At 47.8% G+C, this 17,477-nt stretch overlaps 8 protein-coding genes across 8 annotated transcripts, besides 6 other annotated features; all 8 read left to right on the top strand.

The window, feature by feature from the left end:
• Window positions 1-312: 312 nt before the first annotated feature.
• Window positions 313-1,317, top strand: Tb11.02.3920 (TatD related deoxyribonuclease; the record flags this gene model as incomplete). The annotated part of the gene is made up of 1 exon (XM_823591.1): window positions 313-1,317. One exon carries the CDS (start codon window positions 313-315, stop codon window positions 1,315-1,317), a length of 1,005 nt encoding a protein of 334 aa, XP_828684.1.
• Window positions 1,318-1,740: 423 nt separating this feature from the next.
• Tb11.02.3910 (hypothetical protein, conserved) lies at window positions 1,741-2,310 on the top strand (the record flags this gene model as incomplete). The annotated part of the gene is made up of 1 exon (XM_823590.1): window positions 1,741-2,310. One exon carries the CDS (start codon window positions 1,741-1,743, stop codon window positions 2,308-2,310), a length of 570 nt encoding a protein of 189 aa, XP_828683.1.
• A 400-nt stretch (window positions 2,311-2,710) lies between these two features.
• On the top strand, window positions 2,711-4,018 carry Tb11.02.3900 (hypothetical protein, conserved; the record flags this gene model as incomplete). The annotated part of the gene is made up of 1 exon (XM_823589.1): window positions 2,711-4,018. The coding sequence occupies one exon, from the start codon at window positions 2,711-2,713 to the stop codon at window positions 4,016-4,018; it is 1,308 nt and encodes a 435-aa protein (XP_828682.1).
• A 439-nt stretch (window positions 4,019-4,457) lies between these two features.
• Window positions 4,458-5,852, top strand: Tb11.02.3890 (hypothetical protein, conserved; the record flags this gene model as incomplete). Its single annotated transcript, XM_823588.1, has 1 exon — window positions 4,458-5,852. One exon carries the CDS (start codon window positions 4,458-4,460, stop codon window positions 5,850-5,852), a length of 1,395 nt encoding a protein of 464 aa, XP_828681.1.
• A 51-nt stretch (window positions 5,853-5,903) lies between these two features.
• Window positions 5,904-5,957: a sequence feature (GA-rich).
• A 388-nt stretch (window positions 5,958-6,345) lies between these two features.
• Tb11.02.3880 (hypothetical protein, conserved) lies at window positions 6,346-11,469 on the top strand (the record flags this gene model as incomplete). Its single annotated transcript, XM_823587.1, has 1 exon — window positions 6,346-11,469. The coding sequence occupies one exon, from the start codon at window positions 6,346-6,348 to the stop codon at window positions 11,467-11,469; it is 5,124 nt and encodes a 1,707-aa protein (XP_828680.1).
• Window positions 8,362-8,408: a microsatellite.
• Window positions 11,470-11,679: 210 nt separating the features above from the next.
• Window positions 11,680-11,710: a microsatellite.
• Window positions 11,711-12,114: 404 nt separating this feature from the next.
• Tb11.02.3860 (hypothetical protein, conserved) lies at window positions 12,115-14,046 on the top strand (the record flags this gene model as incomplete). The annotated part of the gene is made up of 1 exon (XM_823586.1): window positions 12,115-14,046. One exon carries the CDS (start codon window positions 12,115-12,117, stop codon window positions 14,044-14,046), a length of 1,932 nt encoding a protein of 643 aa, XP_828679.1.
• Window positions 14,047-14,871: 825 nt separating this feature from the next.
• Window positions 14,872-14,892: a sequence feature (AT_rich).
• A 65-nt stretch (window positions 14,893-14,957) lies between these two features.
• Tb11.02.3850 (GTP-binding protein) lies at window positions 14,958-15,638 on the top strand (the record flags this gene model as incomplete). Its single annotated transcript, XM_823585.1, has 1 exon — window positions 14,958-15,638. The coding sequence occupies one exon, from the start codon at window positions 14,958-14,960 to the stop codon at window positions 15,636-15,638; it is 681 nt and encodes a 226-aa protein (XP_828678.1).
• Window positions 15,639-15,644: 6 nt separating this feature from the next.
• Window positions 15,645-15,672: a microsatellite.
• Window positions 15,673-16,004: 332 nt separating this feature from the next.
• Window positions 16,005-16,027: a microsatellite.
• A 399-nt stretch (window positions 16,028-16,426) lies between these two features.
• Window positions 16,427-17,236, top strand: Tb11.02.3840 (hypothetical protein, conserved; the record flags this gene model as incomplete). Its single annotated transcript, XM_823584.1, has 1 exon — window positions 16,427-17,236. The coding sequence occupies one exon, from the start codon at window positions 16,427-16,429 to the stop codon at window positions 17,234-17,236; it is 810 nt and encodes a 269-aa protein (XP_828677.1).
• Between the last annotated feature and the right edge of the window lie 241 nt (window positions 17,237-17,477).

Raw genomic sequence — 17,477 nt, 5'->3', positions numbered from 1 at the left:
ATCCACTGTGGTTTTGTTGGTTGAATTCTAGGAAGGGGTAGTTTGATGCCTTTTTCTTGCTCTTTCTTGTTTTTACAAACAAGATATGTTTAGTTACTGTCTTGTTCTATTTTTTTTTTGTCTCGGCTCCGAAGGAACGGGACAGTACTGCGATGCATGGTTGATTCCGGACAACTACTTGTTATATCGCTTATCTCACGCCGCTAACCCTCACTTTATACTTCTCACTGGGCGATCGCGAAGTGTTGTAGATATACGTTTCAAGTCACCCCTATCCCCCATTTGGATTGCGGGTATTTCACGCTCTGATTAATGTCGTCAGTTACAGCCAAATATTTACCGATGATTGATATCGGCATCAACCTTGTGGATGGTATGTTTTCTGGCGTGTATCACGGCCACGTGAAGCACCCCGGTGACGTTGAGTCCGTGCTCGCTCGTGCGGTCGCGGTGGGTGTAAAATGTCTTCTTATTACTGCTGGCACGGTAGAAGAAAGCAAAAGCGCCATTGAATTGTGCAGAAAATATAACAGTGATGGGCTGCAATGTTTCTGCACCGTTGGGTGTCACCCAACACGCTGCAATGAGTTTGCTAACGAACCAGAGAATTATTTCAACGTCCTTCGCTCCCTCATATTTGAGAACACCGTGCGAAAGGAAGGTGGATGTGTAGCTGCGGTTGGGGAGTTGGGATTAGACTACGACCGGGTTTCCTTCTGCGAGAAGGATGTCCAGATGACCTACTTCGTTAAACAGTTAGAACTTGCAGAAGAATTCCAACTACCACTCTTTATTCACGACCGCAATACGGGCGACGACTTATTCACAGTTTTGCAACGACACCGCCAGCGCTTCCCCGGAGGGGTCGTACACAGTTTTACGGGCACGCAAGGGGAGCTTAACAAGTTACTTTCACTCGACTTATACATTGGTATTAACGGATGTAGTCTCAAGACGGAGGAAAACCTCGCCGTTGCTGGTGCCGTTCCACTTGACAGGCTCATGATTGAAACCGATGGACCCTGGTGCGAAATAAGAAATACGCACGCCTCGCATCGGCTACTGCAACGCGCGGCGGAAAGGGGCGAAAGTGTGGCCGACTCGTTGCTTGCTCAGTTTCCGATATGCCGCAAGGAAAAGTTTGTCGACGGGTCTGTGGTGAAATCTCGGTGCGAGCCATGCCATTTGATACGCGTCTTGGAGATTCTTTATGAACTCCATCGCGAGAGCGTGGAGAATATTGAGAGCCTCGCGCACCGCATATATAACAACACGCGTCAACTTTTTCCTTTTCGACCGTGTCACCCAGATGGGTAATAGCCGGAGAAAACTAAAACTCAACAATAAGGCTAGTGGTAGGTAACTGAGATTTTTCTCTTCGACATCCTTCCTTCTTTTTTTTTTTACGTGGTTCCGCTGTCATCGACCATTTGATTCAGTCAGGCGTCCAGTCCATGTCATTTGAGTCAATGTATTTTGTGACGTGGAAACGATCTTCGATTAAGGATAATGTATTGGATGCGCGTAATAATGAAGTTCTTAATCCTTGCCTTTTCATCACCCATCTTGTTTCTTGAACCTTTATTTATTTTGTTGCTGACTTACACCTTAAATAACAAGGGCACTGAACATTAACGTGTCTTCCACCATTCATTACCTCAGTCCTTGTTAGTTTTGGGTCATGTTTCCGACTACTCAACAAAACTTTTCCCACAAAACATTGGTAGGTTAGTTCGCTCCATGGATAAAGATGTGGATGTGACAAAGTTAACAGCCCAGGCACTCCAAGTGCACATCGAGCGGTGTGAGCGGTTGATGAAGCAGCCGGCACTTTTGAGCCGCCTACCGGATGGTGGAAACGGTATCCGCGAACGCTACTCGAAATATTTAGCGGAGGTGGAGCGCCGTAAGACCAATGGTGCCGCTTCTGCCTTGACAGCACAAAAGGACGGTGACGGCGAGGTGCGTGACGAAGACGAGGCCCAAAGCCGTCCTGCAGCAGTAGAGGGATGTCAAGACGAAAAAACAGTGGGTGACACAACAACAGCGGAAGTAACTTACGAGGAGGAGGCCCGCGCCATTGGTGAACGGCACAGACATTTTAGGGTACCCGTAGAAGAGATTGTGCGTAGAACGTTTGGCGGATCTCTTTGCGACAGTGAACTGCAGCGTATTATCAACGACGTACCACCTGGCTTCTTCTTGACGTACGAGGAAACAATGTCGATGGAGCGGAAGCTTATGGAAGAGGAACGTGCTGAGACGCTCGAGCGGCTGCGGCGTCAGCGGTCTGCTGGAGGTGTACAATGATAATCGGATAACATTAACGGTGTTGCGGGAGCGGCTGGTTTTTCGTGTGGATAGGCGATGTATTCCGCTTGGTATTCTTGTTGTTTGGGTTGAGAAGGCGGCGCGTGCGTTGCGAGTGAATGGACTGCTATTCATCCCAACAGGAGTGGAGAGTTAACCGAAAGGCCATTAAGAATGAAACTCCGCGCGTTAAGTACAACAATTATCTATTTTCATTCGCACAGGAGGATGTTCATAATTTCCCCCTGCCCGTTCGTCGAATAGTGGGTTAGTTTTGGAACATCTTTACGAATTGGAGGAAATTGTTGACAGTGTTAGTGAGCAATGCGGAGTAGGGATCCTAACCGTTCCGGCACTGACACGTGTGCGGCCGCCGACCGCTGCCCCCTTCCACTTCTTCATGTACTTAACACACTTTTCTGTTTCCTGCTTATCTTTCGTTTACTGCGACAAAAACAACTGTGGGAACAACAACACAGTAACTGTATATATAGAGAATCAGCTGTATCTTTGCAGGAAACCGTCTCTTAGTGCTGTCGGACTTGCTGCTTTGATGTGGTCTGTCATTCGTAAACTTCAGGGGGTTCCGCTGGACGATGACAGTGACACCTCCGCTGAATCCCGCATTGAGCGTAATCAGCAAAGTATTATGATGCACGAAATGAAGCCCCACCCGCGGCCTCTTGATCCTGACATATTCACCCGAGCGTATGGTCTCCTAGAGTACGAAAAGACACGAACGTGGATGCTAAGCGAAGAGTTTAACAAGCGGGTTCAGGCCATTGATCACCTGATTGAGTTGTACACGCAGCAGCGAGAGAATGCGGTTCGTAGCCTCCGATACGGATTTCTAGAGCTGTTGTTATCCACTCTTCACAATGATGAGGAGGAAACGATGCGGTGCAAAGCGGCTGAGGCCCTTGCAATGCTTCTGATGGAGCCCTTGGCTGTGGACATGCTTCTCGCTATGGACGATGAAAAGTTCACACTCCGCGAGTTGCTTGCCACATTGAGCGATCCCTCTCACGAGGTCGTGATCTTGTCGTTGCGACTTATTTTACCGTGTCGTATGGCCTTTAACTCCTATGAGGCGATTGCCCGCCTTGTCAAGTACAACTTCATAGAACGTGGCATCGCACTACTGAGGCACCCGGAAGATCGAGTGGTAGCAACCGCGTGCACTGCTCTTGTGACAATTTTCTCTGTAAAGGAGGCTTTCATACCGTTCATTCGGCTGGGCGGTATGTCCGAGTTAACTGTGGCTCTCCATCGGGATGACCCATTTGTTATTTCAGAGGCGGCCGACGTCGTGACGCACGCTGCAAGTTATCGCATGGGCAAAAAGGCTGCGGTGGACTGCCGCACACTTGTAGCTTTGATGCCGCACATGCTTCACCAGAATTTGCGTGTCCGCACTGCCGTCACCGGCGCTGTGGCGCAGCTGACAATATACGAACCTGGAAAGTATCAGGCTGTGGATGAAGGGCTTCCTCCTCTTTTACTGGCTTTACTGATGGAGGAGGAGGAGCGGGATGTGCTTGTTAATGTCGTAAAGGGAATTATTAATGTAGCCGAGCACCCGGTGGGGAGGAAGCGACTCCTGGGTGCTAAAGAGCGGCTACAGTCCCTTTCTTCCGTGGCTGATGACTACCAGCCACTAACATCTTCGATCTGCGAGGCCCTTAGCCAGCTGGAACGAAAGTGTTAACTCTGTTTCCGGGGATTTTTTTCTTTTACCCACAGCGTCTCGTGCACGCTTGGCTTTGTGTAGACTATGACATTCCTCCTTCCAAGCTTGATTCAAATGTAAATAGCCGTCGGTGGGCAGTGGTAGTGATTCCAGAACAATAGGGGTGCCGAAACAAAGCGCCTTCACCATGGTGCGACTCATTTAACGTTTTGGTCGTGATATACCGCCTTCTGAAGTTCTTGTTCCTTACATGTCCCGCCTGTGACTTTCCGTTTAAGATCTTTTTCTTTTTTACTTTGTGTTTTTTTTTTTGCTCAAACGAATGCTGCCGCTACATTTAGGGCGGTTGGCGCCTCGTTGAAGGTTTAACCAGGTTAGGGGGAGGGTAAAGGGTTGTTTGGGAGTGGATTAACTATTAGTTGACACACTTTTGGGGAAGAGGACATCGTTAGTCGCAATGGAAGGGGGGTTAAGAAAGCGAACGACATCACTGAAAAGGGTACGAAAGCCCACAATACGAAGAAAAAACAGTTCTGAAGATAATCAGGTAGTGCCATGGGAGACTCGTAGCATAGCTCTTCTTTTGTGTGCTGCAGGATGTGCAGACATAGTGGCCATGGCTGCGTTATCTCCCCTGATTGTTATGTTTACCCAGACTCTTTCTATAACCGTATTCGAAACAATCATAGCTCAATTGTTATACCTCGTTCCGCAGATTTTTAGTACGTTTGTGGCTGAGCGCTTCGCCATCCGCTTCGGAGGGATCGTATTGTATAGCTTAGCGCTGTTTGCCACATCAGTAAGCGCTTTTCTTTCAACAGCTGCTCTTCACTACAAGTCGGTACCCATGTACCTTGTTTCACGCACGGTGGCTGGATTATTCAGACACAGCGCCACGGTGAGTGCGGTTGTTGGCCACCAGTACCCGGAGTTCTCGCGCTGTTGTGACGTGAAGCACTTTGCCCCGTATTTCCTTGGAGTTGCTGTGATACTCGGTGGCGTCCTGGGGGATTGGTGGCCTAACATTGCGGCAATTAGTGGTGTGATGGCTTTAGTCGAGTTCATCACCGCTGTTGCTGTTGGTGTTGTGGCCTTTATTTTCGCACGTACCCCCAAAACAGTGCCAACTGCGCAGCGGCAGAGTACCTTGAGGGAATGGCTGTTGCTACAGCCTGGCAGTAAAATTGCACACCTCCTCCCCGTTGCACTGTTGGGGTTTTGTGCCTCAATCGTTCAATCGCTATACCCTTCCGTCGATCGCCGTGTCTTCAATTTTTCTTACTTGGCGGTGGGAGCTCACATGATGGTGGATACCTTCATGCAGATATTTGTGGCGCCTCTTGTTTTGAGGAGGTACAAGGGAACCCCTCGTGTGCTAGTTTGCTTGTGCTCCTTGCTATTCTTTCTAAGCATGTGGGCGAGTTCACGGTTTGCAAAGCATGGCATGGGGTTTTACTTTGTTGTGTCGACGCTCTTAACGGACTTGCCGGCTGCCGTGTTGCAATCGGCTTTTACTGCTTACACCACCAACAGCTTCAAGGAGGCTGAGCGGGAACTGGCGCTGAAGATGCAAGTTTGTGCGAGGAAGATTATGAAGCAGTGGCAGCCTGTACTCTTTATGGTGATCCAGATGCTGCTTCCGGACGAAAAAAATGTGAACCAACTAGTTGGTGTTCCCCTTGCACTTGGTGTGATGATGTTTGTACTCTCAAATCGTGTCGATGCGTCGATGGCTGCAGTTGCGGTTGGTTGTGCTGCGTTTATAATATTCTCACCTATAGATGATGAGGAAATGATGGAAAATCTTTCTTCGATGCTGCGGTGGGAGTTTCCCACCTTTTTGATGGGCTAAGTCAGTTTCACAGACAATGCACGTGAGTGTGTCGCTGTATGGCGTGGCATGTTTTCCTTTTTCACCTTTTTCACCTTTTTGTCTTTTTTCTTCTTCTTCCCTTTCGTGGTTTCGCACCCACTTCGTATTCTGACTTTGGAAATTCTTATTTTCGTCTACTCTACCTCCCGCTAAGGATAGGAGGGGGAGTAGAACAAGATGCCATCTTTTTTTTTTTTTACACACTGCCTGTGGAAGAGAATCTGTTGACGCATGCGTGCGTGCCAGTACGGGAAGGACAATGGTGAACTTAACGTGCGTGTAAACATGGGTCCGTGCGTGAGGCGATTGGGTTTACCTGTACATGTGCTCCTTCCCTTTATCCCTTACTTGTTTTTCTGCTAAGGAAACTTTCCGCGAGCGTATACATATACATATATCACGCATTCTTGGCTTTGCCCAAAGGGAATAGCGTGAAAACGTCTTCCTGGCTTCTCGTGGTTGGCTGTCGATTATGCCTTCAGTGCCGACGGCCAACACTTCGGCCCCCGTGGCCTCTGCACCCGTTGACCCAGAACTACAAGCAGAGGCACTGAAGCGTTTCAATCCCTTAGTGTTTGCCATATCCGTGGAGACTCCAAAAAACGTTTGCGTCCCGAGACTCAATGAAGCCATTATGCGAGACCCTGTTTTCGCCAAGTGTCTCTACGTTCTTGACACTGCTACTGCCTCTGCAGCAACCATCGCCTCCTCCTCGAAGCAACGGAATACACCAGGTGATCGTAGAAAGCAGAATGCTGAAAACGTGAAGTCAGTGGATGCTCTTCTTTATGATGACTACGTACGCTTTGCTGTGGAGAGGGAGGTAAAGCGCCGTGCCGAATTAAAGGCGCGGGAGGCTGAAAGGGACGCAATTGCGGCACTTTATATTGAGGATGGCCTCAGCAAGGAAGAGGCTATTGCCGCTGCTGAGCAGGAGATGGAGGAGGCAGAGGCTGCTGACGGGGCGTCTAGCGACGAGGGGAACCATCATGAGTCTCTGTTCGTTTTTCTTCGCACTTGCCCCCACTCCATTGAAGAAGTATTGACACTGAAGGCTGCAGGAGTTTGTCTCCATGCGGTTATTTCAATATCTAGTCGGGTTCCTCTGAGTGGTTCAGTGGGTGACGACGCTCCACTTCAGCCATCTCACTCGGCAAAAGGCAGAGCGAGGCGCGATACAAGGCAACTTAGCAAGCACGGAAAAGATAATGCAGCGAATCAGGCGAAACTTCCATTGGCTACCGAGCTTAGGAACTACATTATGCAAACCAAGCAACCTGATCCTTGCTTGAAAAACATATGCATACACTCGTTTCAGGTGCCTACTGAGGTCGTTGGGGGAGCGGTCCCCGCGGCCGTTGTACCAACTGCTGCCCCGGCCGATGGTGGTGTGGAGCCACCCGTCACGTATAAATTAAAAGACTCCGAGAGCGCCGTCTTTGGTGAACTCATTGATGCCATCATGAGGCTTGAAGACCAGTTTAATTCTTACTCTGAGTGGAAGCGTTCCCGAGTGGAGGCAAACGTGCCTACCTACATCGCCCTCAAATACCCTCGTCCAACGGCAACTGCCGCCCAGCCAGTCGAAAAGGATAGGAGGAGGCCTAGCACTTCCAGGAAGAAGCTGAGCGCCCCACAAACGTCGCATTCCTCCACAGCGGAGATGATCCCTCTTTTTGATGATATTCCAAAGAGCATGGAAGACGTCACCGCTCATCGTGAAGTTTACAAGGCAATGTTTGGAAAACAGAGAGTGGGTACAATCGACTGGAAGGCGTTTCGTGCCGCCTGCCTTAAGCAGGTGGAATTCACCTCGACGATGATGTCCCCTGAACTTTTGAGTCCATTCATCCCTCTTACAAAGAGAGAAGAGCTCGCGATGCTTCGAAACAAGGAGGAGGCTGCCTCGTTTGTCAGGTATATGTTTAGCGCTGTCACACATGGGGCCCATGCAGCCTTCCAAAACCGCCTCAGGAGCTATAAAATTCCCGTCAACACGAGGACTACCTCCAAGACTACCTTTGAGACGCAGACAACTTCGGTGAGTTCGATGGAAACGCTCCCCACCAATGTCGGATTTAACATCTTTGAAGAAGTGGAGTCGACAGAAGGCTTGGAATCGGACGTCCGGGAGGTCATTGTCAATACCTTGCAGAAATCTTTTTCAGTTGACGCGGAACGGGCGAAGCAGTTGGTTTCGGAAGTGATCGCTGTGGGTGTCGTGACCTCTGCAAAGCAAAGTGATATACGGCAGTTTCTAAGGGCTAATAGGTCTGCAAGCTGGAGGTCTTCACGCTTGAAGATTGGGGAGTACAACTTAGAGATTTTCTATCGTGGAGACCGGACATGTCGCACTGAAAGCTGTGTGTATGCTTTTCGTGGAGGCACTACCTTTTCTGAGTATGTAGACTTACGGGCTCACTGTTCAACTGAAGAGCTGTATTATCATCCGCCTCCTCCTGACAGTGATGCGGAGGAATCCAGTGATGAGGAGGAGCAGGAAGAGGAAGAGGAAGAAGAGGAAGAGGAGGAAGACGAAGACGATGGAGCTGAAGATCATGGTCACTCCAGTGCCACCGAAAGGAGCAAATTAGATAAGCCTAGGAAAGGAAAGAGGTCAAAGGATAGAAAGAAATCTGTGGAGGAAGAGGAGGTTCCGTCTGTGGACGTTGTTGATATTGCTGAGACGGCATTGCGGCGCCGCTGTGTATACGAGGACATTATGCACCGGATCAGTGGTGACAAGAACGAGTCAAAAGTACATCAGGAACTTCTAGTGTCAAGCCAAGGTGCATGCTGCGTGTCGCAGGAGGTGCAATGGATGTTCACGGAAGATGGTTGCGCTATTGAGGTGCGCCGGACGGTGGCCAATACTCGACATGTTGATTGCTGTGTAAGTGATCCTGGTGGTTTGTTGTTCGGCTTCCTCACCGAAGATGCCCAACCACTAGAGGAAGTTCCCGCAGTGATACCCTGTGGTCTGCGCTGCTACTTCATTATAGTCGATGTGGTGCAGTTCTTTTTCGAAGTCGTTGCGGACAACTCCGATGCCGTATCGCAGATGAAATATGATTTAGCCGTAAAAGCGGCGAAGGACGATGCGAAGGCGCACAGGGACATGCTTGAGAGTATCAAGCCACCAAAGAACTCTAAGGAGAAGGTTTTTGTTCCGCCGCTAAGCACCCTGGAAGAGGAATTTATTTCAAGAGTTCCGGTTCCCGTTATACGGGGGAGGAGACCCCCGGCTGCGATGACAACTCTTTTGCTGAAAAATGGAACAGCGGGAACTTTTAGCGTGGGCGGGAAGTACTTACGTTTTAGCGTGGTGCAGGGGGTCCTCCACACCACCATAGCAAATTTAGTTGTTGATATTTGGGACACTGACAAGGTGCGTACCGTCAAGGTTAACTATATCGAAGCTATCGAAGTGCTTGCGGATGGTTGCGCGGTTGTGTACTGCCCAGAGTTGGTAGGGTACCGCCTATCCCTTGACGTCTTTGGCAACTACGTGACGATGGACCCTGGTGGCACGTTAGTGCGCGTGGAGGTGTCCGGAAAGCGTACCGTGGTTATGCCTTCTGGTGAAATTGTGGACTTGGGGATGTACAAGGTAGCCTCTACGGTTGATGTACCCACAGGCAAACAGGTGCTGGTCCGTCAAGATGGTTTGCAGGTGACCTTATGGCCAAACGGGCGGCTTGACAGGCTTCTTCATAGTGCTGGTTTTTCATGCACGCGGGATGGTGAGAAGTTTGTTTGGCGCATCTCCGGGTTTCCAGACATTTGTGTAACACCGTCGGAGAGTAAAGTGGGTTTCACATACGACCATGTGGAGGCTGTTATGGATATCATTGGACACACTCTACGTGTCCTCCACCACCGTAGTGGAAGCGAGGCACTTCTAGACTGGAAAAGCCACAGGCTACACGTAAAACCGATGCCTGGTGGAGACAACTATACCATTGATTGTGCCTTTGGCGGGCTCGTTGGGCATTCCAAAGATACCGAGTATTGTGTTTCAACCCTCGGGCGCTGCGGGGAATCAAGGGAAGAGGTCTTTAAACTCCCAGAAATTATCAGTGAAACATTCTTACAGTTCTTCAACGAAACTTTGCCCGAGTCAGATATGGAAACGCCCCGTTGGGTGGCTGAGCAGAATATACCTTGTCCCCTCGGCGAGATGCTGGTTCGTCGAAAGTCGCCGTTGGCGAGGACGACGACGTCAAGTTACAGGAGTTACGCGGAAAACGAAATCGACAAGTTAGTTCCCTCTGGTGTTGGTCGCACCAAAGATGTTTTGCGCGCTGTGGTGTGGCGGAATAGCGAACACTGTATCAACGACAACGTTTTGTTCTTTGGAAACTTGTGGTTATCCAAGCTGCTCACGCACCGGCTAAAAGCATACATTGATTTAGCGTACCTTCGCCCACTCGCGTGTGCGGCCCTCGGTGATAAAACCATCAAAGAGCGTGTGCTCTTCCTTCAACCACCGAAAGAGGGGTCGACGGCTCGTGGGGCGGGCACACCATTTCCGAGGTCCATTTCGGACTTTCTACTCATTCCTTGTTTACATTGTTCCTTTTTTCAGAAGGAGGAGCGCGAAAGGGATGTCCTGCATGTAGCCGCGTCCCAACCTGATGTTCCGTTCCGAATGTCTACAGTGGCGGAGTTGCTGTGCCATGAGCGTTTGGCATTATGTGAGGAGAAGGTGTGGGAGGAAACAATACGAACTCTGCCTCCGTCTGAAGCATCAACTCTCGCGCACTGTGATGATACTGGTCCCCTTGAACAACTACGTGACCACAGCGTGTGCGAGCCGGAGAGTCAACGCTCTAGCCTCTGTCGTGGCGACATTAAAACCCATAAGGGGAGGTTCAATTACTGGGCTTCCTCTGGCATCATCGTTGCTGCAGAGAACGGGGTCCCCGATGCACGCGGAATAAACGGCTGTTCAGCGGCTTCTTCTGCTCGCTCCGGTGAGGTGGCTGCCTATAGTGAGGCAGCGAAGCAGTTGGAGGTGCACGCCGACGACAACCACCCGACTGAGGGAGCAGACTCAATCAGACCCAACGGTGTGCCATTCATGCACACTAGATTAATAAAGGAAATGCCACCTCAGGAGCGAATCTCTGTGCCAACGCTCTCTGTCACACCAACAGTGCTTGATTTTGGGCTAGTGGAACCTGGCTACCGCTACGTACTCCCCCTTATCCTCACGAATACGTCCACTTACCCGTGTCGTCACCGGATCACCTTCTGTCCCAGCTTCAAGAAGATGATACACGTTAACTACCGGCACCAGTTCTTAGCACCTGGGTTAACCATCAGGGCGGACGTCGAGCTCCTTGGTACCCAACCACCAGGGCCGATGAGGGCATCGCTTTGCGTGGCATTTGAAACGGGATCCGTTGATGTTGAGGTCAGGGCTGAAACCGCGGAACCACGGGAGGAGCAGGAGGAAGAGGAAGAGGATAAGTTACCACAAAAGCCTCCAGAAGTTCCCAAGCTGCCTGTGGTGTTACTCGGGCCGTCACGAATCAACACATTTATTCCTGCCAGTACCCACCGCTTGCCACTCCACCATACCGTCGAGTGAGTGAGTAAGTGATGTTACAGGGATCTTTTCCCCTGGTTTCATCACCATTCAGCAGCGGATGTAATTTTCATGTGGTCAAACTTTAGATATGTAAAAAGCCTTTTTGAGGAAAGTGAAGTGGGACGGGGAGAGACACAGGTCCTTTTTTTTCTTTTGGCTCGTTCACGCACACCTCACTGGTGCGATTACACGAGCATCGGTGGAACATATTACATATATATATATATATATATGCATATATGGACGTATGCCAAATGTTTCTCTTTTCTTCTGCATCGTAGAACAGACTGCGCTCCACCGGTGGCGTACGAAAAGCACGCTTTTTATTATCATTATCTGCATTATTATGATTTTACTTCCTCATTTCTATTATTATTTTTTTTTACTGTTGATTTAGTGTCACTGTAAAGTGCTACTTTTCCCCCTTTTGCCCATTGCTGCGCAACACAGCACACATGATTCTTTTCTTTTCTCTCTCTATATGTGTAGTTAGTAATATTGATAGTATCATTAAGAGGTTTAGTAGTAGTGATAAAAATATATAAACGTTTCTTTTTCCATTTTTTTGTTTTCATTCCTCCTTTCGTTTAGATTGAGGGAACATCAATAGGGAGTGTTTTGTTTTTGTTTTCCTTCTGAAGTCCAATGCATTTGGAGCAAGCTGGAGAGCGCACGTATGCGCTTGGATGCACGTTGGAACGACGCTGGTTTCTTCAGTTTTTTGTTAGCATATTGATCTGTCTCAACAATGGGGCTTGCTTTTGCTTTGGTATATTTACCCCATTCATGAAGGGTGGTGCATTTATGTTTAACCAATCTCAGGTGAATGTTCTGTCCACCATCGGTGTCATTTTTAGCTACTTTTCGCTACCGACAGGATTCTTGTACGACGCAAAGGGTCCAAAGGTAACCCTCATGGTGGGAACGGTGCTGAATGTGGTAGGGTGGCTTGGTATGATGCTAATTTTTCTCAAACCTGAGGATCCTTTGATGGGGACCAGTCTTTGGGTAATGAGTCTCTTCTACGCCATTTCACAGTTTTCAGCCAGCTTTTATGAGACGGGGAGTCTCCTAACTAATCTGGATGCATTTATATGCTATCAGGGACGCGTGATTCTTGTACAGAAAACGTTTATGGGTCTTGGAAGCTCCCTTATCGTTCAAATTTACATTGCCTTCTTTGAGATTCACTTCGACGGTATATGGCCCTTCTTCCTTTTTTTGGTGTTGTACTCGTTTACTGTTGGCGTACTTGGAACACTGTTCGTTCGTTTGCCAACCGAGAAGACGCAATGCTTGGGATTGAGCATCCCTGACAAGGGTGTTGTTGCGAGCGGAGGTGGCGAATCTTCGCTATTCAAAGTTCCGTTCAACGTAGGGACCGGGATTCTCTTCGTTGCCATCATGTACACCTTCATCGTGACAATGGTAGAGAATTACCGTGAAATATCTGTTTCTGATCGTCATATTATAGGAATCACCACAATTATTTTGTGCGTGAGCTTCTTGTTTATGATCCTTGCAACGCCGAGCTACTCCAATAATGTGGGTGGGTACCACTCTCGGTCTGCGAACTCATCGTGGAGTTCCCATTTGGTGGACGAGATGACCACTACAGTGCCCGGACAAAATAATTGTAATTCACAGCGGGCACCCACTGAAGCTGTGGATAATGAAACAGCGAGACGTTGTGACGTAAATGCACCTGATGCAGAGGGGATTGGGCGTGGCAGAGGCGTTTCAAAAGATGATACAAATGGACTGAATGAACGAGAGCCCACCGAACCGCAAAATGGGGATAACCTTTTGAACCCTAACGAAGAGGGGCGAAGGGCTGCGGAAAGGAGCAACCACGAGCGAACCGTGAATAACAGCGAAGTTGTTGCGGAGTTGCAGGGAATAAAGTTGAACGGCGACTCGCTGCTCACAAACATTCTCAGGCGTGAGATGTGGGTTATGTGGTACTCGTGCCTTGCGGCATGGAGCTCGGCAACTTTGGTTTCAACAAACAGCACGCAGATTTACAAAGCACTTAACTTTGATAACTACTCTTCAACGGTCAATGTGGCATACGTCTCCATTTACGGCGTGGCCAGTGCCGTTGGCCGTGTGATTGTGGGTTCGATTCACCCCATGCTTGTCAGCCGTAAGATACCCATATCTATATTTCTTTGCGGAGCTCCTGTTCTGAATATTATTGGTTTGCCTTTGTTTATTTTTATTCCGAAGAGTGCGTTGTTCCTCCCTTTTTTTATCATTGGTCTTGCGACTGGTGTGTCTTGGGGAAGTACAATTCTTGTAATTAAAAGTTTGTTTGCTCCAACAAGCTGCGGTAAGCATTACGCCGTTTTGTTCACCGCAGGAATTGTCTCACCGATAATTTTCAACGTCGGCCTCTTCGGCCCCATTTACGATCATTACAGCAAAAAACAGGGGTTGTGGGATGTTCGTGAATGTGTGGGGACTGTGTGCGTGTGGATTCCTCTTGTTGTGTGTGCTATTGTCAATGTGTTGGCTCTCCCCTTGGCAGTATATTTTTTCCTGCGAATCAAAAAGAGGGGTGGGTTCATTTATTAACTTAGAAGGCACATCTTTCTCTGTATTTCCATATCTTTGTCTTTTTTTTTTTCGTTAAAGTTTTAGTCCCATGGGTTTCTTCGTATTTATTTTCTTCTGTTGTTTGGTGTCTTTTTCATAAATACCTCCATGAGTTAGTGTGTGGGTGAATGAATGAAAGCGTGAATAAATATTATCTTTCTTTTTATTACTTTTTTTTTTTTGAAGCCTTTTTTCCATTTTTTTTGTTCTCTCCGTCGTCGCGCCTGTTAACTTGGCTTGCACCTCGGCATCATTTCTGCCTTAAAGGTTTATATTTGCCTGTATGCATACATATGTGCTTGGTTGCGGTGAGTGAGCGTTGGTTTCTTTTTATTTTCTTTTAGTTCAGATGTGAGTCACACCTGCCAAAAAAATGGACGGAGAACAGAATCTGTTTTGTGAAAATTATGTGTGCATCTATGGTTATATTATGTGAAGCCTTTTCTTCCTTTCTTTTTTTTTTCCTCCGTTTTATGTCGCTGCCTGTTTGCAGTTGACTTGTGTTACCTTTTGTCATCGATATGTTTGTTTCCGCGTCTTTTTTTTTTCATTCTTAAGAAAAAGTGTTTATTTATTTGTTTTCTTTATTTTCAATTTATTGACCCACTATTATGCTTACAGACACGCACGCGCACGCACACTGACGAAAACGCAGAATCTAAATGCATTTTTTTTTTCTCTCTGTGTGTGAAGTGTTTTGTAGCAGCAAGAGCAGGCGAGGGCAGTGGCACTGTTTGAGCGTGGCCGTCCACCCTAAAGGAATCGGCAGGAAATGAAAGGAAATTATGTTCATTGAAGTGTTTCTTTATTATTATTATTATTAATCATTCTTATCATTCTTTACCCCTTCTTTTTTTATTTTCCCTCAAGTTTCTCCAGTGAAAACAGGGATGAGGAATATTAACCTCGTCGTTTTGGGTGACGGCGGTGTTGGAAAGAGTTCCCTCATCATTCAGTACGTTCGAAACCGCTTCGTTGTGAAGTATGAAGCCACGATTGAGGACGTGTACCAAAAGGCAGTAGAGGTGGATGCACAACCTACCGTGCTTACAATAGTCGACACTTCCGGGCAGGATGTATTCGGTGGAATGCGTTACAAATATATACGGAAATGTCATGGCGTTATTCTCGTGTACAGCGTGATAGACGCTGAAAGCTTCTCCCATATCAAGGCGATTCACACGCAACTTTGTCGCGCGAGGGGGTCTCCATCAATACCCTGCGTTCTTGTCGGTAATAAAGTAGATGAGGTGAAGCACCGTGCGGTGAGTAGTGAAGAGGCAAGCAAGTTTGCCGCACAATTTATGTATCCGCTGCTGGAGGTTACAGCAAAGGATCATTCCATGGCAGCGGCCGTATTCGAGACTTTAGTGCGAAGCATCCGTGGAGAGGAGTCATGGTTGGAATGTCGAAGTCCTAATGTTATTTTCCCCCCTGCAGCGACCATTTCAGAGGTCCGCGATGAGGTTCACCAACTGGAGTTACCTTCAGTGGATCTGGTAGACGAGCATGAGGAGGAGTCGCCCGGCATTGCAAATAGGAAAAAGAAATCGGGATGCACTATGCTCTGATAATATTTGTTGTTGTTGTTGTTGTTTTTCTTGTGTATATTCATTCTGTCATATGGTCCCCACACTTCGTTGTTGGATTCCCATCCTCTGAGGTTGTTTGACTGGTTGCCTTCCGATACGATAGTTTTGCTGTGTAACATAAACCCATCCTCCTTATATGTTCGTTTCTTTACCCCAATTGGAAATGCAATGTGTGTAGTACAGACACCGGCCATCCATGCAATATCTTTCTCCATTTTTCTTCACCTTTGTTTGTGTTTGGGTTTTGCATAGTTAGTACAAGTCCATCATGGTAGGAGACACTTTTAGACTGCTGGCATGTATTTATTGCTCGTTGGAATGTGATTGGCCTGACTTTTAGTCTGATGCGTGTGTGTGTGTGTGTGTGTAATAATTAGGTTGGGGTGTAAAATTCTCTGAATGTGTGGGCGAGACTGAGGATTAAATGCAGGCAGCTACGGGCGGTGTACACCCGTTAAGGAGGGCAATGCACAGAAACCTGCTTCTGCTGATGCGTTCCGGGCCGCCGACTGGGATTAATGAGGGAGAACTCACTTTAACCCTGACAGAACGCTTGAAGGAACGGCAAAAGAGGTCAAGGAAGAAGCAGACTCAACCGCGTCTTATTTTGTCGCTGACGATACACCTGTTGAGTCAGCCTTTTAAATTTTTATGTGATCGTGTTCTTGTCAAAAATATTACTCTACCTGTGTTATTTGTCCCTTTCCCCCTCCTGAAATACTAATATTTACCTTTACTTAGTAGACTATTTATATATATTTTTAGGTATGTTTGATGTGTCACCGCGTAACCCCTTTAAATATCAGGGACGAGTGAATCTTCCCCCATTTAGTGAGTGCTTGCAATCTCTTGGCAGTCCTGAAAGCTTCAGAGGGTTTGGTGAATCTTTATCTGCCGCGAGTCCTGTTTCCCGACTGCGTGCGGATACTTCCAAAGAGATAAACTCTTCTAAAGGCGAATGTGTGGACTACTCATATCTAACTATGGAAATATCTGAAATGACATCTCCAGGCACTCCTCCTCCTCAAGTGGAGCGGTATTACCAGTGCTGTGCAACAACCATATCGGAGTCCTCTCGACGTGGGGAAGGAGAGGAAGAGGACGACACAAGCGGTGAGATAACTGTTACACCAACTCATCTTCCACCGTTGTTTCCCAACGTTTCACCGATTGAACGGAGTCGCTCTGCGAATGCAGGGGTATCGGTACCTCGTACAGAACCACAAGAGGTTCATGAAGTAAGAGTTGTAGGCGGAAAGGCGTGTTCTGTCGATTTGAAAGTGGCTGATACGCCAGGGGCGGCTGCTTCTGTGGAGTGGTGCGACCACCCTTTCAGCTGCTCTTCATCGCCTTGTTTAGATTATATTCCTTCCTATGAGGATCTGCTGCTAGAGGATTGTGGAGCTTTTGGAACATGGTACCAGATACAGCAAAGGGCAGATAATATCATTCCACCTCTGAGTGAATCAATAGACGTTAGCTGGTTCGCGGAGTTATCAAATCGTTATGGCGACTTTGCGTACCACCGCCCTCATCTTACGCGAGCAACGACCTACAGGAGATATGGGAAGTACTAATTTTCTGTTTTTTTCTTTTGACTGAACCTAACTTAACGTGTTTATTTTTTATATATAAATCCCTACACTTGCTATGTCAACGGCGGGGTGGCGAAATAGAGTTGGGGATGTAGAATAGTTAGATTAGCTCTCCAAATTCGGAAGAATAGTGTTGTAACGACGAAAATGACAACTGTGCTGTTATTACACCTGTAGTTGATGATCGTCTTGTACACACATAACTCTCCTCTTTCTTATCTTC

Source organism: Trypanosoma brucei (assembly GCF_000002445.2).
Source record: "Trypanosoma brucei brucei TREU927 chromosome 11 chr11_scaffold01 genomic scaffold, whole genome shotgun sequence".
Classification (NCBI taxonomy): domain Eukaryota; phylum Euglenozoa; class Kinetoplastea; order Trypanosomatida; family Trypanosomatidae; genus Trypanosoma; species Trypanosoma brucei.
Note: the sequence above shows the minus strand (reverse complement) of the source record. Positions and strands in the feature narration are given on the sequence as shown.